This window comes from Chionomys nivalis, chromosome 4 (assembly GCF_950005125.1).
Source record: "Chionomys nivalis chromosome 4, mChiNiv1.1, whole genome shotgun sequence".
Classification (NCBI taxonomy): Eukaryota; Metazoa; Chordata; class Mammalia; order Rodentia; family Cricetidae; genus Chionomys; species Chionomys nivalis.
Genome location: NC_080089.1, coordinates 32276820 through 32301247, shown reverse-complemented (window position 1 = coordinate 32301247; position 24428 = coordinate 32276820). Strand labels below are relative to the sequence as shown.

The 24428-nt window shown below is 45.3% G+C and overlaps 1 protein-coding gene across 2 annotated transcripts in view; it reads right to left on the bottom strand.

Moving 5' to 3' along the window:
- Positions 1-4732: 4732 nt before the first annotated feature.
- The window catches only part of Ets1 (ETS proto-oncogene 1, transcription factor), a 121451-nt gene continuing 101755 nt past the window's right edge, over positions 4733-24428 (bottom strand). For both annotated transcript variants that reach the window (XM_057768246.1, XM_057768247.1), the window contains 2 exons: positions 9743-9861; positions 4733-8364 (listed from right to left, as the gene is read on the bottom strand). In XM_057768246.1, coding sequence (XP_057624229.1) covers positions 8149-8364; positions 9743-9861 — 335 coding nt within the window. In that variant the 3' untranslated portion in view covers positions 4733-8148. The remainder of the gene's footprint in view (positions 8365-9742; positions 9862-24428) is intronic.

The following is a 24428-nucleotide window of genomic DNA, read 5'->3' as shown; positions in this document are numbered from 1 at the left end:
CATTGCTCTGTTAGTGTCTAACGAGGGTTTCACGATCCACATGTTCCCAGGAATAACTATGAAGGTGTCCCATTACAAAAATCATTAGTTTCAAACATTCCAAGATTCAGGGGGGAGTGTTTTTCTTTTTTTGTAATTTGATTTTTTCTTTTGTAACTTGATTGACCATGAGCTTTGCAGAGAAAAAGGCTGTGATAAAATGTCAGCAGACTGGACACACCTACATGGCTTAGCCATTGATGAACTTACCAAGGAGACCTGGCAAAGAACTCTGGAAGAGAAGGAGCTGCAAGAAGCAGCCACCCAGGATGTTTCATGGGCACAGGATGATCCCAGATTTCCTGAACTGTATATGGTTGCACTTTGGATTTAATTTTGTCCCTGTTGGCTAGGCTTCAGGCTTTGGGTCGTCACAGCAACAAAGGGATGACTATTTGGAATTTGCAGTCAGAGTTCTGATGTGGGATTTCAAGGAGCTACACACACAGGTTCCTAGAGCAAAGAACATGTACCACCACCATCAAGTGACACACTTGAATTTTCCGGTGCTCTATGATTTAAAACAATAAAACAAACAAGCAAATCTACTTTAAAGTCCTTGGCGTCAGGCCACAGATATCCATCAGTGTCTTGAAAACTTGGCTATAATGCAGATACCTGCATAAATATCTATGACTCCAAATAGCAGTCATTGTCTATCATCTTATCCATCTAAGATGCATATGTATTAGTATTCAAAATATATACAGGTATATCTATATGTCCCCACTAAAGGACCCTCTTTATTTGTGTATTATGCACTGTATTTATGAATCTTCTATTTTCCCGGAAGTCAGAAAAGTTAGAACAAGACTGATGGAAATGACACCTTGGAAGAAAGATGGGCTCTCACCTCAGTCATTGTTAGGAATTGCTTTGGGGTTGGACTGTGTTGTTTCCTTTCTTCCTCCCTCCCTCTCTTCTCATTATCAGACCAAGCTACATCCCCAGCTCTGTGTTGAATTTGCTGTCTCAGAGACCTGTGAAGCCAGCCACCATTTCTTATGAACACTGCACAGTTTCCACCAAAGTATAGTCCCTAGTACCATCCCTCCTCCATAGTGTGGAGGAGTCTTGCCTCAACAAGTCAGTCTCAGAGGAAGCCATAGTTACCATTGGTGTTGGGGGCCTCTGAAGTCTGGTGCCACTTCAGGTGTCTCTGCTTTCTTGTCATTTCCAGATACACCTTGGGAACTAAAGAGCCAGCTGCAGTTCCATATTTGCCTAAACAAAGCTTACAGCGGCCTGCCATGGCTCAGATACAATGGCTCAAGCTGTAGTGTCGAGCAAGAGATACTAAAGAGACACTGGCCATCTCTTGACCTTAGTAATTACCCCAAGTGGCTGCTGAAAATTTCCTTGCCTCTCTATGCCGTATCACAGGGAGTGACCAGAGCTAACCCAACATCAAAGTCCAATACAGAGCTGGGGCTGAGAGCACCAGAGCCTGGACAACAGCGATGAGAGATTAGAGACAGGTCCGCAAATTCCCTGCAGGCTTTGGGAACTGGAGAGCATGTCACAAGACCTGGCCATTGCAGATTTCCTCTTGTTGCTGTGGGCAGTCGGTCAGTGCTATCATTACTTTGGACGTCAGCACACAGAGATACGCCAGGCCATTGAAAAGAGTGCCTTTCCCAGGACAGATGTATTTGCCAGGAAAATGGAAACAAAGGAGGGGACTGGGACATGAAGTAAAACAGGAAATGGCATTGACCCAAAGTCAGAGGCCAGGTCCACTTTATCCCCTGTCCTGGGTTCTGAGCTCTCAATTAATGGGTGTGACTCCCAATTTAACCTTGTGGTTTTTCACCAGTTGATCCTAAAGTGCTGTAATTAGACCCCCGGAGTGGTTGTCCCATTACAACAGGCACCAAGAAAGTATTTTCATCCTGTTATTCATTGCTCTTAGGACCATGTGGGCTCTTATAACATGGAGGGATCCCTTTGGGTGGTAAGCAACCAACAGCAAGCTCAGCCAAAATGGGACAGGCACCAAGTAGCTAGGGCTGTTCCTGGGGCCGGTTTCCAGGTGAGTCAAGGATTCCTCTCATCCTGAAACAGAGACGAGGCTCTGTGCAAGCAGACCACATCCAAAACCACCTCCCGGGCGGACTCTGCAGAAAGGGAGAGGTCAGGGAGGATTCTGAAGGCTGAAAAGCATCCTGGCTGAAAAGAGACTTTGTCCCGTTCCATCGTTAAGAGGATGGAGTGAGCTTCTTGGTAGCAGAACTATGGCTCCCACAGAAGGTGAGCCATCACCCTATGTCCTCAAGGAAGTCTTTCAAGTTCGATGGCAAACACATGGCATAACGGCAAGAACAAGGGCTTGGAAGTCAGGTGGCTCTCTGAGCACCCTGATGGCCTTTCATACGCTCTTCCACTAGAGGTTTTTGAATTCAGTAAGCTTCGTGTCAGATAAATACCAACTGAGGATAGATATCTACATAGACGTCATAAGCTCACATTCTACCAGGAAGAGGCAAGCATGTCGATGCAGGGTGCTGGCCTACTGGGGATGAAATAGGAGAGGCGCGTTCATCCAAAGGTGATAGCTTATTCAGTGCCCATGTAGCGCTCCCATCCATGTCAGGCGGATACGCATTTGGGCTGTGCAAGTGGGTCCCACACTTTGAAAAACAAATGGACCATCTCAGTCATGGGATGTTGTGTGTTGCCGCTAGTTCATATAATATCCCATATTTTGCTTAAAGCATAAATCACAATCTCTTTTTAAGTTAAAACAGTTATACTTCAGTCTGCTGGAAACTCTTCCTATGGTTTGCATATAGTTTGAACCTGTCATACAAAAAGACTCATGGTGTAGAGGTTTAATCCTCAGTGTGGTGGTAGAACCTTTAAGAGATGGAGTCTACTGGAAAGTGGTTAGGTCTAGAGGGCACAGCCCTTAGAAGAGATTCATGCTGGTCTTGAAGAATTAGTTAGCTCTCATGAGAGTTATTGTGAAAATGGTAAATCTGGCCCCAGTTCCCTGTGACTTCCCATCCCATCAGCTAAGGTCTCTCTGTCCACACCCTTCCAACACGATGTCACCCACCACCAGGTTCTCGCCAGAGGTCAAATACATAAGGCCGCTAATCTTGAACTTTGCTTTCCAAAACTACGATCTAAAGAAAACTCTTTTCTCTGCTACTTACCTCACCTATTCTGTTACAGCTACAGAAAACAAACTAACGGGTACTAGTTGACCAATTCAGGAAGCATGGTCAGAGCTTTGTTTTGGTAATTTGCTATAGTGTCATGATAAGAAGTATTCAAAAACACTTGTCGCATCTTACCTGCCCCCCTCTGAAAGCATGTCAAATCTGTGTATCATCACCACCTTGGCACATCTTACCTGCCACCCTCTGAAAGCATGTCGAATCTGTGTATCACAAGCTCCTTTTAAGTGACTCCTACTTCTCTGTTTCCTCCCACTTTACCAGGTCCCGTCCCACCCAATCCTGCAATGGTTACTGTCCTGCTGCCGTTTCCTTCCACAGCGGCTTCAGTACAGAGTCTCACCAAAGTCCAATTGCCTGAAAATTCCCCATTGGAAATGTGACTTCTAGCTGGAGAGAGAAAGGACGAGGCTGACTTCACGGGTACCTTGTACTGTTCACGATGGTCAGCATGTAGTCAGATACTCTGAGAAATAATGTCAACTTGGAACACTTTTTGCCCAAAGCCTTGACTGAAGCTGGAATCTGTTCTCTGTGAACTGTTTATTCAGGGACAGAAGATCTCAGATGTGGCTTCAGGTTGGCTTGGGAGTAGTGCTTTTGCCCAGGTTTGCAGCTGAAAAGCACAAAATTTGAGGACCTTAACCTCCCCACCCCCAAATCTGTCCATTAGTGGTGGTAGCTTTACCAGGCTTCCAAGACGAAAGCCATTCTCCAGACCAGCCGGGCTCCCTGACCACTAGACCACACAGTCCGTGTTTTTAACATGTGCTCAGCAAACCTCAAGTTCCACGCCTGAAGAAACAGATTTTCCAAAAACAGAGTTCTCTTTGTGAACAATTCAGCAAAAATTCTCTTTCCAGCTGTGAGTTTGGATTCATGTTGCAAACGCTGGTGTTAATTAAAAACATCCACCTCTTCTACAGTTTCAACAAGAAAGAGCAGCATGGAGAATACGGCCCTATGCATTCCCCTACCCAAACATTTGGACGTACATATTCTACTCATAACACAGGTTGGAGGGGTTTTAAGAGACATTATAGTTCTTGATTCCCAGCCCAAGTAAAAGGGTTAGGGCCAAAGAGATGGATATGATAAGTCCATATTGCCAAGAGCACAGCTATAATTAGAAGGAACCAAAACACTTTTGTCTGTCTATATTAATATAAGGAACTGTATCTAGCTAGACTCCAATGGCTACCTATTGAATCATTTGATTTTTTTCTTTACACAGTTCTTAGTCCTTCAGACATGAACAAATGAGGTTTGACAAAGCATGGTGCATCCACAAAAAGAGGAAATAAACAATAAAGGTAATCACTGGGACACTAAGACCATGCCCCCATCTCTCTAACCTTTTATTAGTCAATCTTTATCTAAAATGATCCCAAGCTGCAGGATCTGGGGAACTAAACTGTATTTCTTCTCTGCTTTTCTCTGGTTGATTACTGTCTCCTAATTTTCCCATGATGTAGACAGGAAAGAATCAAGCCAGAGCCACCTCGTTATGAATGAATTTCTTTGTTTCTTTAATTTCACACAGTTTAAAATACAATATGAAATCAGGCTACAGTATATAAAAAACTTTCCAGCAAAATGATGTGCCAGCATCAGCTACTAAAAGAAACAAAAAAACTCCCCCATAAGAATTTTATTTGCATTTGTTTAAAAAAAAAACATATACGACACTCACACCGCTACATCTCTAAGCTACCTCAGTTCTGATTGTTAAAAAGCACCTGCTTTTCCTTTTTTTAAATCTTGCTTTTAAATTTCAGCATTTAAAAAATATAAATTATATGAAAATACAAGTTGGAAAATAGTCAAACACAATATAACATCTTTTTACCCCAATAATTCTCAGCTTTAAAAAAAAAGTATTCTTAAAAAAATTCAATAACTGAGGCAGTATTCCTGATAGAGATAATTTCATTTTATCATATATACTTCATATATGTATTTGTATACATATATTTGTGGTTCCTTGAAACGTCTTTGGAATGTTCGTAAGAGTTCAACAAATTTATATAGACCCCAACAGAGGAAGCAGCATGCACAGCATGGCTGGAAGAGAGAGGTGTGATTTCACCACGAAGGTTAATGCTTTACAACCCAGAGTGCTGGTCTCCAAAGTGAGGAAGAGCGCCTCTGATCTAGAAATGCTTCCACCAATCTCCACGGCCACAAAACCAGAGCTCCCCGTAGAGAGCCCCCTTCTCCCGGACTCTGAGGCAAAAGCCACACATAGGTTAAAGCATGTCTCTGGGAAAACAAGAGCGTCGCCCAGCTCGATCAGATTTGTTCCGCCTCCCTCTGAAGTGAACATGTTTTTAAAGAGCATCAATGCAACAAGGCTGCTCCATTTCCAGTGTATATAAACCACCCACCACTCTTCCTGGGATGGTCTCTGGCCTCTGGACAGAAGGAGAAAAAGCATCGGGCCAGATGGACAACAAAGCTGTCTGACTAATATACTATCTACAGATCCTGAAAATAGTGGACCTAGGGAGAAAGCGCATCGTGACAAGTCAGCGAGCCGAGAACGCAAGGGGGCACTTTCTCCACTCATCCGCCATAGGGACTGCAGGCATTAGACTTACAGAAGGGGAGTTCTCAGCATGAATTGAATAGGGAAGGAGGATCACTTGGGAAAGGGGTTGTTTAAAGCCCTGTGGCAAACAGCAAGCAATGATATCGGCCCTGGCTGTACTCTTTCACCATTAGAGAAACATAGACAGACTTAAGTAGAAAATTCAGTATTATTTCAGTTGCAGTTTTACACAAGTGCATACACACACACACACACACACACACACAAACACACACACACACAAACACACTGCCAGTGCCCAACAAAGATCACATAATATAAAACAACGTAATCCAAATGATCCCACCTAATACTCCCTGAGCAGCTCTTAAATATTTTGAGAGCTTCATTAAGGCACCTGCATATGTAAGATTAAAATATATAGCTGGGATGTTTTGCCTTCACCTCCTTGTGTGGATGCTCCAATCATTCAGTACAGAACACCCATGGACAAGAGTTATGCTCTTAGTAATTCAGGGTCTGCGAGAGAATCTGGGAGTCATCAAATCTCATGAAGATGATACAAGGTAGTTACAACTTTCATTTTCTTAGCGAAATCCCAGAAGGAATGAAATGGAGAAAGATGGAGATGCCCATCTCAATTGCCTTCTTTTCTGCCATGGACATCTACTATCATTGTCTTAACCAGGCAATTATCCAGTGGAAGGGATTCTAATGTTACCAGGCATATTTTCTTGTTTTGTTTTACCCCCCAATACCTTCTTTTCAGGTCTCCCCTCCCAACTGGCAGGAAGATGACTGCCTCAATTACCTCTTTGTATTTAAGCTTCGAGGGAACCACAAGTATATCTAAATATCATGGACCACCTTATTCTCCTCACCAAGCTCCTTCCCTTGCATTCTTAAGTCATTCTTCTAATCTGCAGCTGACCTTCACTTGCCTTCTGCCAAGGTAACAGGTCAAGCTCCAGGTTCCGCACTCTCTACCACTTCCTCTGCGTGCGGCCTCACCTGAAGTCCTACCTGACAAGCTCCTATTCTTCAAAGGAAAGCCTCTTCCCAAAGGAGGCCAAGTTACATGCTTCTGAAATTCGCTCTGGATTTCCATGACCTCTGGGCCTAGCAAGTCTGTACTCTTTGATTCGTGCCGTGATATCTGAAATCACACGTTTCCTCGCCTATCAGAAAGCATTACATTCCACTCTACTGAACAATGAGGTTGGGGCAGGAGAGGGCTACAATGTGGGGTGCTATGAAAATAAGACATAGAGGAGAAACTATAGAGTGTTCATTTGGAGTGGCCTACTTAAGCCCTGAGGGGTAATGCCCATGCGAACAGCTTTTATTCTGAGACATCCATGCTTCAGGTAGAGAGCTAATCCAAAACCAGGTTAATCTTCCTCCTTCGATTTCCTTTCCAAGACTTTAACAGTGTTCCTATGTTGACAACGGTCCCAAATCAGAGCTGCAAAATACATTCAGTGCAAAGACTTAATGCCCCGTAACTAACTCTAAGCCCAAAGCCTGATAAGTCCTTTCAATGACAAGTAAAGGGACGTGAAGATATGATACAAACTGCAGGTAGAATTCACACGCTCCCAAATAGGCATTCATTTCCCTTAGCTGTAAGTCAGGTGAGTTTGGGGTCTCCGAGCTCAGCACAGAGCTTTGACTTGTCCGATGGGGTCTATATAAACGGTTGCCTTTCACTGTGACGGAATCCTCAGCCAGCAAATCAGAACAAACTCACAATACTGCAATACTGAGACCACCTTAGAGCTTAAAACAATTTTTTTAAGAAAAAAAAAATACTGGCACAAAATTTAATAAAATAAACTTTAACATGAAAAAAACAGTTTCAGACCCCCTCCACTGAAGTTCATCTTTGTTTAAAAAAGTAGAAAGGTTAATAATTCTTGTTTTTAGTAATCCCCTGAAGAAAATGTTTTTATCCCACCCTCCAATTTGATTGGTTTTCATCAATCCCATTACTCTTGATGTGACCATGTCCTCCTGCTCTTAGATCCATAGGTCAAGGTGGACTTTTTTTCCTTAGACTTGTTTTAATGACTGGACACGTTAGTTTCTTCCTCCTGCAAGCCAGGTCCATCACGCTTCTGAGAAGACCTTTTCCTCTCTCCTGGAAAATCTGCTCAGGAGTTTCTTGACCCACCCACCCCAGAGGTCTTCACTTCCTCTCTCCAGCCTCACCATGGCCAATGGAATATAGCTGCAGCTCCCTTAGCTCCCACCCCTGAATGTGAAAAATGAGTTCTGGAAAATAAAACATAGAATAACAATGAAAAATTAAGAGTCCAGCCAACGCAGTTTTTTTTAAAGGTCTCAGCAGGGTGCCCCCAGTCCCTTTTGTGTCCATCACTCGTCAGCATCTGGCTTCACGTCCAGCATGGCATGCAGCTCCTCGGGGGTGTATCCCAGCAGGCTCTGCAGGTCACAGACGAAGCGATACACATAGCGCTTACCCGCTGTCTTGTGGATGATATTTTTGTCATAATAGTAGCGAAGGCCACGGCTCAGTTTCTCGTAATTCATCTTGGGTTTGTTTTTCCTCTTTCCCCATCTCCTGGCCACCTGAAATAAAATTGAATTAAATGGAAGTAGGTCCAAGTCTGTAAGGCGATACCCGAATACAGTGAATATTCCTCTACACCTCTACCATGATTCATGATGACCAAATAAAACGCTCAGAAATCTGTGTGTGTCCAGAGTTCTGAGTGAGTCCCTCTGAACCCCACTTGCCTTCTTAAAAATATTTTGCACTGTTCACAGTAACTGTATGTGGAACTGTACACTAAGGGGCCATGGAAATTCAGAATATTTCAGCAAAATAGGAATAGTGCAAAGCCACATTTTAATACAGCTATGCATTGTGCAATGATCAGACCAGGTTAAATGGTGTGTCTTTAAACCTCAGCTACTTACTGTTACTTTCTGGGACCGTTCAGAAGAACCCCCATCAGCTACTTTGAAATCGCTGACGAATGTTCTGCAGCTACCCTACAATACTGCAGTAGTTCTAAGCTACCTCTTCCTGTAAAAGCATCCTTGGCTTCAGTAGCCACTGTCCCTCCACCCCCTCCTCTTCCCCCTGCTCGTGCTCTGACAATCACTATTTTATTCTCTACTTCTATGGGACCCCGCAATTCAGCTTCTAAATATAAGGGAGACTATGTGCTGTCTCTCTGAGCCCAGCATATTCCTCTTAATAGAATGCTGTCCCCATTCCATACACATTACTGCTGTAGAATTTCTAAATCCTAGTTTACAAGTGTTGGACTCAATTTAATTATTTAAACTGATGAAAACATGGTGACTCTAAACTCCTATGGAAGGAAAAAGAACAGACAAAGGACAGACATCCCTCTGCCCACATTATAAGCAGGTGTCGTTAATTTGAAAGCACAAAACTGGACAGGAAGCTGTGGAGGAAAGAGCAGAGTTGCCACCCCTGCATCCACCAGCAAAAAGCATCCTTCCTGTGCCTGGGTACAAATTTCTTACAAGTGCTAGAAAAAGATCTCCTCTCTCAGAGCCACTAATTTTTTGGCACTGGAACGGAGTGAGGCACAGAGGCTAAGCGCACTCTAGGACAAAGGATGCAAAGAGCATGAAGTTCATCCATCTCGCAAGGCCACTCACATCCCCAGAGCCAGCAACCAGGAGGGGAGTGCGGCACAGAAGGTGCCTCTTCTGACGAAGGGCCAACAGGACACCAGAAATTCACATGCATATCAGTTTGTCCCAGAAAGCAAATGGACAGTGGGCACACTTTCTGTTCTGTCAACGATGGAACTGAAGCTCGGGCAGGCCGCATCATTCCTTTGCGGGTACACAAGCAGCGAGAAGCAGCAGAGCTGGGTTTGTCATCCAGGCCCAGAGGATCACAAAAAAGCCCAGGGTTTTCTCTCCCCCTTCCTCAGTCTGGGATTCCCGGTTACTCATTCCTTACCTCATCTGGGTCAGAAAGCTTGAATTCCCAGCCGTCTCCTGTCCAGCTGATGAAAGACTGACAAGACTTATCAGTGAGTAATTCCAGAAGGAACTGCCACAGCTGGATAGGCCCGCTGCCTGGAAGCACAAGGCACGAGGAATCATTACCAACACCCTCAAAGCCTACAGCAGCAGCCCCCCCCCCCCGACACTCAGCATCCCCAGATCCCTCCCCTCAGCCTGTCTAGACAGGAGAAAACTGAGGCAAGGCTCAGCACAAACACTGGACCAAGTACTCTGAGCTCAGAAAAAGTGAAGATCTTCCTTCCAAAAGAAGCGAGGAAAATTACATAAGATAATCTATCACTTGCCTGTTTTATTATTATCATTATTATTAATTTCAGGGTCTCTCCATTGCTCTGCAAACTCTGGGAAGAAAATATAGTCTGTCTTCAAAAGATGTTCTAAGAAGGTATAATCTTTGCTGCCTGTTTGTTTATTTAGCTTCATAGAGGTACTCACTATGTAGCCCTGGCTGGCCTGTAACTTGTTATGTAGACCAGAATGATCTCTGCCTCCTTGGTGCTATTACTAAAGGTGTGCACCACCCCATCTGACAGGAAGCATTTTATGTGCCTTTAAACTCTAAGGCATTACATTTGACTTAGAAGAAAGAAAAGTCTTTGCCAGGGCCAGGCAGAAGTCAAAGCTTAGAGGCATTTTTCCAGAGGGGCTTCTGGCCCTGCCCTGTGACGAAGAAGGATCGGTCTCTATGTTTATTTTGCATCCTCTCACAAGGAACGGGCACTTGGTGCGCTTCAGTCATGATGGTTTTCTCTGCCATTGCTCCACCCCTGCTACTTCCGGGCCAGGACTAAGAAAGGAATGCATTGCTATCACGTGAGGAATTAGCTTGCTGCCCAGGGGATCATCAGAGGTCAGATGAGGACGGCCCTGTATTGTTTATAGAGTTTCTCTTCACAGGTTCAGCTCTCATTATACCCCTTTCCCCCATCTAACTCTAGGAGACCTAGTGTACCCTAACAGTCAAAAATCTCTTATTCTAAATGATTTAGGTTATTTTTCTATTATGAAATGAGAAGAAGTTAATCCTAACTAATTTATCGGTATGGCTAGATAGAAAATTATAGGTTTAACTGTCAAAACCTAAAAGGTCTATACTGCACTTTATGACATTAATATTCTAATACCCAAACTTAAATTTTTTAAATGTGTCTACTCCAAAATAAACTCAAGATCAACAGGAAACAGACTTTAGAATTGTCTCCATCAAAAAGGGAAATTCCTTTATGCCCTAGAAGGCTCACTTCTTCTATCTTATACTCCTTCAAGGTATGCCCCACATTGGCCAAGAGTGGGACTCAGGCAGCCCTTTTGTTTCTAAGCTACTGGTACTCAGGAGACTGACGTGACTTTGCTCTAAAGTCAGATTCAATACCAGGACAGCCTTTCTAACAGCACAGAAGAAAGCGTATAGGGCCAGACCCCAATAGGTGTAACGGAAGCAGCTCAGTTTCTCTCCTTAGCATACACAAGCTGCATGTGCTAAATGAACCAGCTCTTCCTCACCACACCGAAGCCATCTTGCAAGATACATAGCTAGGAATAAAAGCATTCAGCATTGCCTTCCAAGCAAATGAATTATCTGAAGAAGCAAGCCAGAGTGCTGTAAACCTTCACTCACTCCACATCTACCTGTTAGTAAAAAAATCCACATAGTATACAACTCAGATACATGCTCAGATTCCTTGGGAGTCGAGCTAAGTCAGCAGCCACTGGAAGATAAACATGGCGAATGAGAGACCCACTGAGATGCTCTTCTCAGTGGCCTAGGAGCTAAGAAAGCAAACTGCTCTTAAGAAATGGACTATAGCCGGGCGGTGGTGGCGCACGCCTTTAATCCCAGCACTCGGGAGGCAGAGGCAGGCGGATCTCTGTGAGTTCGAGACCAGCCTGGTCTACAAGAGCTAGTTCCAGGACAGGCTCCAAAGCCACAGAGAAACCCTGTCTCGAAAAAACCAAAAAAAAAAAAAAAAAAAAAAGAAATGGACTATAATAGTCCTGATGTCAATTGTAAGTTCCCTGATGATGCTCAGTCATCTTACACAACCACTAGCATCCCCGAGAGACGGATACAGAAAAGCTGACATCAGAGCTCTTTGATTACTGGGCATCACCACTACAGACCTCAGATACAAGAAAACGCCTAACAAAACACTAAGGGGAGCCACGCAGTTCACTGCAGCTTGCGCGACACGGACACTGCTATGCTTTACCGTCTGCTTTTGAATCCTTAGTGGCTCTAGCTGCTGCCATTAGTCTGCTGGTTTCTATTACTTTTTCAGCAAAAAGAAAACCGAATGTACAGGATGGGTCTCTAACTTGCAGAGGAGAAATAGAAGGCCTAGGTCAAGACCTCAGATTCTTCAATACATTGTCCAAACCAAAAGCCATGGACCTAACTAAACTGACTGCCTGTTTGCAGTGACCCAAGTGCTAAATAGATCTGGCTTCCAGGAGCCACTTTCCTGGCCTCTCACCGCAGTCACAGAACTCTTGAGAGATATTGGGTACACACCCCAATAAGTGACGTTGCCAGCCCCTTCAGGGCCCTGCAGTGGCTACATTATACAGTAGTAAAACCTCTCTCACAGTATCTTAAAAATCTCTCAGAGAGAAGCTGGATATCAAGCTGAGCAGAGGGCTGGAGAGATGGAAAGACCTAGGCAGATCCTAGTCATAGACAGGGCCTAGCAAGCATCTGTAGGTTCTAGAGAGGAAGGCTCAGGAGTACAGCAAAGTCCCTCCCCTTGAGGCTAGAACAGAAAAAGGACTTCAGTTCATATAATCAGTACCAGCCCAGGGAACAGAAGCAGCTATTTTCCTGCAGTTTTACCTAAATTTCAAAGCCAATACACTCCCTAATACAGCCTATGCACACCTGCCCACTGATGGCTGAATATGGCTGAGGACATGGGAATCCTGGCTGGAGATTTTTTTTTCTCACTGTGAGGTTTCCTATGTTCAGAGGGAACACAAAAATGTGAATTCTGGGCACTGGTAACCCGAGTCCTAGGGTCGCCTGCTCTTGAGGTCTTATTCCACATCCACCACAAAGAAGGGCTGCACACAGGGCCCGAAGGAGAGGGAGGCACTTGGACGGGAAGAAATGTCTCTGGTTCCATAATAAGACAGCTGAGAGAGCAGCAATGTCAGCTCAAGCCTCATTCCTGGGATTCTTGCAGAAAACCCAGGTTAGCTGATGCATGCCTTCTGACAGCCCACAGGCATTTAGGTGTGCTAGCACACACCTGTGTGTGAGCCCACCACTCAGGAGGCAGAATCAGGACAAGTGAGAGTTCAAGGCCACCCTGGTCTACAGAGCAAGACTCCTCCCCTACTGATCCAAAAGAGGGGGGATAAGAACTTACATTTCTGTACCCAACGAGACAATTCTTAAAACTACACTTCCCCTCTGGCACCATTTCACTGACTTCTACACATCTCCCCTCTGCTGGAGAGAGCAACAAAACGAGGAAGGGCACAGCGCTGCGGCTTCGTGGTTTTCTCATCCCTCAATGGTGCCACCAGGACCTCGTTCCTACAGCAATGCATCAGCCTCACTCACTTCACTTCTGGAGGGAAAACTGGGTTCACGAGGAGGCGCAAACATAAAGGCAGCTCTGGGGTTACAATGCTTACTGGCTCTGCATATCTGCCAGCCGCATCGCATCCAAGTCCACGCCCCACACTCCGGAGACTTGCTGTCCCTGCCACAGGTCTCCTGAGGACATTTCTGGGCTGCTTAGCATAGACCTGTTCACACCCTCAGCTTCCAGACTCCATCCTTTGCCCTTGCTCCAGCATGCTCTGAAATTTCAAAGCCTCCTCGATTTTTCCTTCACCTTCCCCTCCCAATCCCAGCTCCATCCACCTCCCCAAATCGATTTCCCCTAGAGCAGAAACGGGTACTAAGAATAGTGCCAGTCATATGGGAAAGGGAGCTCACATGTTAAATGTGACTCACAATGGCAGGCCTGTCTGGGGCCCCAAGGCAGTCAACAGCCCTTCACCATGCTGCCCTGCGGTGTCACACATCAGGAATCCAGTGGCATCACTGGGAAAGTATGTTGCTTCCGTGGAGCTAGGAGCCACAACAACAGAGGGGTCCCTGTTAGAAGGAGGTTCCAAGGCGGGGCATGAAGGAGTCCGGCACACACACAAACCCACAGTCCGGCTCCCATCATGCTCCCATCTCTTAGGTTGACTTCATACCCCCTGTTCTGCCCTCTTCCAGCCACCCAAGTTAGGGAATTTCCTCTAACTGCCTTTCCTTCTCAGTCTCAAGACGAGAGGAAAATTCTTATACAATGTTGACAGCCCTAATTTGCAAAGCATTGTCCAGACTTGGAAGAAGCACATGGAGGGGCCTGGGCAAGTGGACAAAGAACACCAAGCATGCTGCCCTTCAGGGAACCCTAGAGAGGCCACAAATCAGAAGCAGCTTCGCATAAATTCATTTGAGTCCTATTTGATTACTTTGTCATTATCTAGGAATAGCAAGGCCTACCTCCTATGTCAAGGACCAGTTACTGACGTCACCTGCTTTTTGGTCATGGACTCTGAGGCTAACAACAGAAGTAAGCTAGAAGTACACTTTGTTAGCGTATGTGCCTGTGCACATGTGCACACATGTGTCTGGCTTGTTTGGTTGAGATTTGCTGTTTTCAGTTATTGTTGTTTACAGAATTGAGAACTAAGCTTAGGCCCCTGCACATGCTAGGTAAGTTTGCTAAGACTAAGCCATGCCCTCAACTATGCACTTACTTATCTACTTATGTATGTATGTGTGTCCTTTGAGAAAGGCTCTCACTAAAATTGTCCTAAAACTTACAATCTCCCTGCCCCATTCTCTGAGAAGCTGAGTGTCATTGTCATTCCTTTTGTTCTCTAGGTCTGCAAACTACCTGCCCACGGCAGGCACCTCAAAGCTGGCAAAGGGGAGGAAGACTGGACTTCCGCTTCTTCTACCCTTTCCTCATTCCCCTTTCAACCATAGTTCGCAGCTATCACCCATGCCCTAGGCTAACACAGGACAGTGGAGTTCATACAGATGAAGTCAACATTAGACAGCTGTTGTCTTGACAGACTAAAATTGTCACTGTGATTTCTTTTTATGTGTGTGGAGGGTGTTGCACATGTGTGTGCATGCACATGTGGAGAGTAGGAGACAACCTCAGGTACCACACTCAGTGAAGCCATCCATTTCCTTGGAGACAGGGTCTGCACTGGTCGAGGGCTCACCCAGTAGGCTAGACTAGCTGACTAGAGAGCTCCGTGATTCATCCTGTCTTCTCCTCCCCAGCACTGATATTTCAAATGTGTATCAACATGCCATGGTTTTTAGGTAGGTGCTATCTAGATAGGGATCAAACTCAATTCTTCATGTTTAGGAAGCAAGCACTTTACCAACCAAGCCACCTGCCTATCTCCCCAGCCACTTACACTATGGTTACTAAAGCAACACTTGATGGCTTGCTCAAGGTCCATCTCGCTCTCATCGTTGGAAAATATGCTCCCAGGAAAGTCCCTGTTTCCAGTTCTGAAGTTTAGGACAGCACCTCATCAGCACACACCTCCTAGCCATCAACTCTAGCAATGTGTTTCATCAAATGCCTCCAGTTTTGTTTCCTTGTGTTTGTGGTACACCAGCATTTAATGGGTGGCTTTACCAACACCACTGTCCTCAGGAAAAAGAAAGGAAGGAAGGAAAGAAGGAAGGAAGAAGGGAAGGAAGGAGGGAGGGAGGGAGGAAAGAAGGCAGGAGAAGGAGGAGAGAGGGAAGGCAAGGGAGGGGAAGGGAGAGAGAGAGAGAGATAGAGAGAGAGAGAGAGAGAGAGAGAGAGAGAGAGAGAGAGAGAGAGAGAGAGAGAGAGCGCAAAGCAAAGCATACAGGTTTGAAAGGTACCTAAAGGCCTCTCTCTATTAAATTATATTTAGGACCAAAATATGGGTGACACCCAGTTATGTTGCATCAACATGCTCCTAAAATAAAGCGACCGCACCTCTTGTCCTTAGGGGGTTCATGCTGCTCTAAGAAGTTGAAGTCCTTTAGTTCTACTCTGAAATTCAAATTGAATACCTCAGTGTGGGTAGGATGGCATATTTATTTTAACCTATGAAACTCTCATGGTTGATCACCCTTGCATCGGGGCTGACTCTACCCTGAGAGCACATATCTGCCAGGTGGCCCTAAAACAGCGAAGAAAGCCTGGCTGGCCCCTCCCTTCCAGCCAGGTGTCTCTGCCCACAGCCAACGGTGACAGCAAAAACAGAACACCGGAGTCCGGAAATGACCCGTCTGCTCAGCACACCCTCGCTTTTTATACCCCCAAGGAGCACCTGTCTCTGAGGTAGGGTGCATGACGCCAGAGTCTCATACACCCTTCTAAGTCACAGACAACACCAGAAGCTTACTGTTTCCATTAAATCATGGTGCTCAGGAGCCAGTTACATAGAAATCATCCAGCAGATTCTTGCTGTGATCAGAGGCTGCACTAGGCTGCAGACGAAACTGCACAAGGCTCTGTTTCAGGATGATACTGCTCTCTGGTTTGGCACTATAGGCCAGGAAAGAACTTTGAAAGGAAAGAGCAAAGATGATTCGATACTCCAACTCAGTTTTATGCCTAGAGCTGTCGCCGCCTGCTTCACCTACACCTTCCTGGTGCCACAGTCCTGTCCCACCTCACTTCTAACAAGACCCAAATACAGTATATTTTACAGCCTGCCCAATATATTACGGTCGAAGTCCCTGCTATCCTACACTCTATAAATATGTTCCTGTGTTGACGCCTAGGAACTCAAGAGTAGTGATCAGAATATGAGCTCAAAGAGACCATTAATGCTATATTTGAGAAGCACAATGATGAAAAAGAATCCAGAGACCTGCATCAATTTATTGCTGAGATAACCAGCATCTAACAATGGAAAGGAGTTGGAAAACCGTTCTCAAACAGATTTTGAGTGTCCAGTTCAGGTCTACCATGTCTGTGCCCCACCCCACCCCCATACATACACACTGCCACTCCCATAGAGGGAGTATTTCAAAAAACTTAAAAAAAATGTTATATGGCAGGCAGTGAAGAACTGAGATGTGACAGCATCCTAAAAAAAAAAATCAAACATACATACACACATAAATCATGTCATCTATATTAAATATGATATATATATATATATGTATATATGCACACCACCTCTAGGGAAGCCTCCATAGGGAGTGACCCCTACAGAGCTTTGATTTTACTTCTTCCTGATTCAAATGGAATCTGATGCAAAACAAACTCTCTGGGCTTTGTTTTCCTGTTCTTAAAATGGAAATAGAAATTCCTGCTTGCCTTTAACTTACAGATATATAAATCAAGCCTTTATTAGAGAGACATGAGGGGAGTAAGGAAGAGAGCAAGAGCACTAAGGAATCAACCTCAGAATGAAGCAAACTGGGAAGAATAGGAAGCAGCACTGGGATCATACAGAAAAGTATAAGACAGCAGAAAAGGTATTTGACAAAACAGGATTTTCAAAGAAATAACTGTAAACTTCCAGGATAAAGTTTAATAATGCTTCCATGAATGAAATCAACCTTTCATGTGGCAACTTTGTAAAAGCAGAAACTCTGAATTTTTTTTAAAGTCAATCGTATAAATACAATTTTTAAAATACTTTAACAGAATAACCACTGAAGAATTTTTTTTTTAAGTTCAGGATAAGATTGAAACCCTTCCTCTAATTAAAAATTGGTACACACCAGAAGAGGCAGCAGAGCAAACTGCTTTGCAAGTGAAAACATTACAAGCCATTCTGGCGTGGGGAAAGCTGGGTCGCACACAGACTAAGATCCTCTTTCCCATATTGTGCTTTTTCCCTAATCATTCATGCTCTGGCCTAAGACCCTGCCACCTTAAGCCAGTGTTCCCACAAACACAGTCCACCAACACTCACTGAGAAGTGGAGCACCCTGTCTAGCCACCAAGGCCTAGGCAAGCTGGCCACCAAGTGCAGTGGGCAGCGACTGGCCAGCTGGGCTTCCCCACCTGGCACAGGTTTCAGTGAGACTCGCTGGGCTGTCTGCCGTGGGCTGCAGAAGGCAGTTACACATTTGTAATGCGTGATGAAAGGCCTGCTCTGTACACCTGCAGGTGTTCAAGTGTCCCCAAGTGGGGCAGCAGCAGGTGGCACAGGACTGCTCTGTTCTCTTAAAGGGGCTACCTCCATTTAGATCAGTGGTTCTCAACCTTCCTAAAGCTGTTTAGTAGATTTGAACAGCTTGATACAGCTTCTCATGGGTGGTGAACCCCAATCATTAACTTACTCCATTGCTACTTCATATGGGTAATTTTGGTACTGTTATGAATCATAACGTAAATACTTGACATGCGACCCCTGGGGGGTCGCGCCCCGCAGGCTGGAAACTGCTGATTTCGACGCAGCCACCTCTTACCTCTAAGCTCAACACAGAGCTGTCAAGGCCGTGCAGCCTACTTGCACGTGAGCTTGCACAGCCAGTCAGTGAGCCTCAAGTCAGGAAGTGGGTTTCCTTATAGCCTTTTCCTCCTGGTGTTTTCTAGGGAACTGGCCTTTTAAGAAGCTACCAGAGAGGGCTCAGGCTAAAAAGATCAGTGCTGGGAAGAGAACTGTGTTCTAAACCAACAGACAGTTTTTTTTTTCCTAACCTATATAAACACTTTAAAGTGAAGACCTTGCTCTGGGTACCTAGGTAAGCAACGAAAGAAAGACAGGTTGAATGCTTAGGGGTATGAGCCTGGGCCTCCAGTTGAAGAGTAACTTTGAAGTCCCCCTCTGGGACTGATTTAACTCTGGGGGAGAGGTTACCCTGCATCTTCCAAATGAAGAACGTTGTCAGTCTGGCCTGCTGTAACTCTTGGGAAGGCATTAGACCCTAAGTGAGCACTGGTGTTCTAGCTTTTATAAGCCCTCAGCCAGCAACTAATTTCTGAACATGCTTCAAGTGCAGGGCGTTGTAGCTCGACTAGAACATGAAACGGAGTATTAATAGCAGCGCGAGCTAAAACCCTCTTAGCTCACCATAATGCAGTAAGCTGAAAGTATCCTGCCTACGCCTTTGAAGAACTGGGGCCAGAGAAGGAGCCTGGAGAGGCCTTCCCAAGAAACTGCCCCACCCACTCCGAATGTCAAACTCCTCCACAGGGCCTGTGTCCTGCCAGCCTCTTAAACACCTTGGGTCCTACCCTCCTCTCCGGGTCTAAACTTTCGAATTCAGTCATCCTAGGAGAACTTTCACTCTCTTTATCTGTCAGGCAGATGTGAGTCACACCACCGGGTTAATTACAGCCAACATTATGCTCAGAACCCCAAAGCCCATCGTGCCACTGTGAACATGAAGATACATGACCCTGGGCTGGACAGAAAAGCGATGCTAGCTTCTTGAGATGCCACTCTTGGGGGTCAGGTCCAATACGGCTAGCACATTAACCGCTGCTCAGGTGTGCTGCTACAGGGGATACAACAGACCTCCTCTACCATGTCCAAAGGTCAGGGTCAGAGCATAGCAAGGGACATGCAGGCCCAGACCTGTAATACACAGAGGTCTTTCCACTGGGCAGCTGTGACCAAAAGACTCCCTGCCGGCTTGGCTGAACCATGTCAGAGGCTGAGATGCAGACAGAGCAGAGCCACTTCCTACCTAAAACTCTTCTGTCCAGGCCCACAGCTTGTTCTGAGGCTCCCCTGACTCCTCCTCTGCTCCTCTGGAGATGTTCCCACACACATAGCTTGCATAGCTAACCATCTCTAGCTGCTTCTTGCTACTTTGGATATTTTCTTAGTTGCTAGCTAGCTAGACAATATGAAAACTCTGAGAGCATCCTATGTGCTCTGTGGCTTTGGTCTAGACATTCCCCTCAACCTCAAAATCAACCCCACACTTGTACAATGAGAAAACAGAAGCTCCCATGTAAGCCTTTTGTGAAAAGTTAACAAATGTTACTATATGAAAGAGCCCAGGACCTATAGTAGGTGCTTAACATACTCAGCAGCCTGGGCTGCAGATCAGATGGGGTCCAACCAACATTCAAGGTCTTACTTTGTCTCGTGATACTGTCAGCAATTACCAGAATTCCATACGTGAAATATATCTCCTGACCTCAAAGAACTAGAATTATACTGCAAAGACGAAAGGGTGAGAGATTAATATGGGGTAGGAATGAGCTGTCACTCCGGGCTTACTTCCTGGGTAGCTATCACTCTTCTGCATGGTTCCATGAACTCACTAAATCTCACATGCCTACGAGACAGGAACCATTAGTACTACCATCTTCCAGATACAAAACAAATGGGACACAGAACTGTGAAATGTCCCAACATCCCACAGCTGGGCAGTGGCGGAGCCCAAGTCTGTGCTCCTGAGCCCACAGGTGATAGCCCCATGGAGGAGCAGCCCAGAGTGGCCACCCTCTCACTGGTCTGGACTTCACTGTGAAGGCACTTTTGAATGGCAGACGGGATGCTGATGTCACTGAAGCCATGGCATTGAGTAATTCTCACTTGGGGAGTGTGGGCGCACATAGGAACAGGGGTGATTTTTTTGGACTTGAGTTTCCTTGGTAAGGAGAAGTTTCTTCACAGCCAGGACAGAAGGGCACCACAGAGAAAAGGAGACGCCACAGGACAGAGTCAGAGAATCTAGGACATGTCAGAGACCGTAGGGACTTTCCAAAATCAATGCTTAAAGGCAGCCAGGACTTGTGTTAATGTCTCACGGTGTGCCGGCTACACTCTACTCAGAAACATCCTGCTTCAAAGGCAAAAAAGGTGGAGTTTCACACTAGAGTCAGCATGGAATTCCCAAGCAGACACCGCCCAATTCCATCATGCATAGTGAGAGTTTGTTAAAGAAACAGTGAGCCCCAAATTCTGAGACTCAGAGACTTCTCGGAGTCAGACGGCGAGCCGTTCCTGAAACAGAAGAGTCAGCCTGTTATCCAGAGTGCAGGCAGGTCTCAGAGAGGTGCGAATGTGCCAGCAGTTCAGACTCCAAAGCCACTCCAAGGGCAGCATATACAGTTCTGGCCCAATGCTTGAGGAAACTCAGCCAACCCCAGCTTTCAAAACTACAAGCAACAGTAAGGAATCCCTCTTCCCATAAACTCTGAAGACATTCAGAAACAAAAAGTTAACAACCATGTGGCCAAACCCTCCAACCAGAGGAATTCTACTGGTGGAAAATGATTAACAGTCACAGCACTAAGCAGTTAAGAAGCAGAAGCTGTGAGGTGGCCGCAGAGACCTGCTCTCCTAACACCCAGTTCAGTTTTTTTCCTGGGGATTTTCCTCCCTGGTACTCCAAAGTAATTCTCCACTGACCTATAACTTAACAGCGGGCTAACTAACCCAGGCCTCTACTGAGACTCAAACCCGCCCAACATGAGCCCCTGGAACCTGCCATCAGGCTGTACAGTGGCTAAGAATCCCGCAGGTATCAGGGCTGTGACTGGGCAGGGAGATTCCTTTCACTTTCCTGAGATCAGAGATCAAAAGGGAAACAGTCTCTGCCCTTCTTGTTCCTAGCCTCCTTCCCTATGTGGACACTGCCCAGAAACACTCCACATTCCGACGGTGCTGGCTTTGGCAAGTCCTTGAGCTACCTGCAGCCTTGCCAGACTCAGGGAGCTCAGAGAAGTCACTCCCCAGCATCTCTGGCTTCTGGAAATGTGGCCAATGCTCACAGTGTGCAACCAGGACCTCTTCCCACTACGACAAGTTGGCCTATCTCAATGCTATCCACCTCTCAATGACTTATCCCAGCAGTGTCTGTATGGAGAGACCTATGTCTCCTAGATCCTAGCCCCTTCCCTAACCCATGTTTGGAATACCTGAAATCTACACACATGTACACTACATTATGAACTCAGCAACCCGTCTCCCTTTCCCTTATTGCTAACTTGGACTCACCAAGTTTCCCAACACTGTTATCATTTTGTGCCCTAGTAAACGCAGATGGCGTTGTAACTCGGTTTTCTTCAGCAGACTGTGAGTGCAGGTATTATGCCAAAATCACAGGTCATGACCTGAACGAAGGGGCTTGGCAAGCCTTCCTTATGTTGTCAAGTTGTTTTCCAAATGTATTTTATCAGTAGTTTTGAGTTACTGCACCCTAAAACTCAATGACTATCAGACCTCAGGGGTTCTGGGCTAGACTGGGGATTTTCTTACTCTGTGAATTTAGACTGACCCTCCTGTCATCTATGAAATGAGCAGAATAGAATTCATTCAGACCAAAGGCAATTTAAGGGGACCTACAAGGAGACATATGGGGCTGCTTTTCCTCTAAGGCTGATTCCTTGGTGTGATATCAGAGAGAGAGAGAGAGAGAGAGAGAGAGAGAGAGAGAGAGAGAGAATATGAAACATTCTTTTATGATCATTAATGAATGGCTTTGGGCATAGGCTTTTCCAGGCTCTGGGTGAAGAAGACTTCCTTCCTTCATGATCACAGCTTAGTGGGCAATGTCATACCTAGACATGGGTTGCCAGTGGATCAGCTGAATTATCACGTGCACAGGGAGAGGAATGGGCCCTTATCTGTGCCCGTGACTAGGAATATAAAATGAAGTTCAATAATGGTGACTCACAGGCCAGGAACTCTACTGAAGCCAAAACCAGCTCTACACCCACCCCCACCCTCAACCACATGTATGAAGAAAGGTTAATTAGTGATGAGAAGCCACCTGGGTCTGAATCCCTGCACGAAGGACATAGAGACACCCATATAGTGTTCCCACTCCTTAACACGAAGAACAGAAGGTGCATTCAAGCAAGACATGTAGCACTTAAGATTCATTGAGGAGCTCGCTTCTTGCAGAATGAAATTACCTGACCTTGGACAAAGCATGTTCTTTGTGCTCAGTTTCACCATCTCTAAAATGGGGCTAGAAAGACAGAGGGGAAAGAAGACTACTATTTAATAATCCTGTATATTGTCTTAGCCCTACATTGAAATTGAAATCAAGATGCCTATACCCAAACCTATTAATTACATAAATGAATGTTAGAATTGTGCTAGACATAGGAGGAAAGGGCCCAGAATCATAACGAATTGATTTTCCCAGCGTGCAAGCCCAGAGTGAGAGCTCAGCAATTTTCTGAGGTCTTACAAGGCACAGAAAACAGTGGGCTTGTTGCTCTCTGACTATGTTCTAATTAGAAAGGGTTCAGAACGTATCTATGAACGAGAGAAAATGGAGCTTTCTGATTGTATCAGTTTGATAACCGTAAGCAGCAAGGAAAGGAGGTACATTCTGGCGGAAGCCAACGCTGCATTTGATGTAGTCTTCACTCAGCTAACAGGCAGGCTTTCAAGCCATGTTATCTGCCCCCACATCTCGACCTAATTTAACAAGTTGCCATGGGAGCCCAGTGAAGGCTGATGCAATTTTCTTATCTTTGAAAGAAGAATGTAACTGAGCAAGAGAATGTGAAAATCAGCTTCTAACTGATTCCACACTTACAGTGCAGAGGCTAAGATATCACAGGAAGAAGGAGAATGTATTCCTGTGGAGATGATGCGGGCAGGAACCTCAGCCCCTAGACTAGGGCAGAAACTACACCCTCTTCTCAGCTAGGTGCACCTAAGTACATACATGTAGCGCAGGCCATGCAGCCATGGAGCAGAAGTCTGTGTGTCCCTAGTGTGGCTCACATACAAGCAACAGCAACTGAATTTTAGGACAGGAAAGGGAAAGAACCAGAGGGAGAAAATGAATGTGACACACACACACACACACACAAACATATATATATATATATATGTATATATATATATATATACATGACAAAAGTATTGCCCACAGTTACACAGTGATTTCGACTTTTCAAAGACTTTTCAAATGTCAGCTCATTCTACCAAGCCGGCATAAAGCCAGTTACCCATATGTAGACACTATATATATCACCTCAGGTAAGAGACAAGGCAGGGGCGTGTTCCATCCCTGTTTCTGAAATGAGAAGGGGTCATCAAGCCACAGGATCAGAGAACCTGCAGTGGGCAGGAAGTGTTCCCCAAAGGCAGGCCCCATGGGAAAAGACACCAAAATTTGGTCTGCTCACGCATACCTATCAAATCTCAAGCTTTATTTGGACCATAGCAACCAGAGACTCTAGTTCAAGTCTAAAGACATTTAGAGTAGGTTGAACAAGACAGAACACCCATGAGGGGGTCTTCTCCACACCCAGTTGGTGCCCATTTGCCGAAATCATCAACTTGTTACGAGTAGAGATTTCTCCTCACCGTGTCTAGCACAACGTCTAGCACTCACTTAATTAATCGATTTGGTTCAACTGCATTTTCACACGTCTCCTACTGTCAAGATATGGGTGAACAGTTCTATTCACGAAAGTAGAAAAAGGTACAAGGTAAATTTGCCTAAAATCACACAGTGTGTTAGAGCTGGGAGGGGGGTCAGAGGACTTCTGTTTTCTGGGCTATTGTTCTCACCGCCATTTGAGTCTGAAAAAGTCAAATCCACAATTGTAGAGAAACAGAAACTAAATGTGGAGATGCCTTGAAAATATATTTTGTTTTAATTTAAAGAGTTTAGTCTTTGAGAAAGCTAAGTGATGGATCATTTTCCCATTTCTTCTACT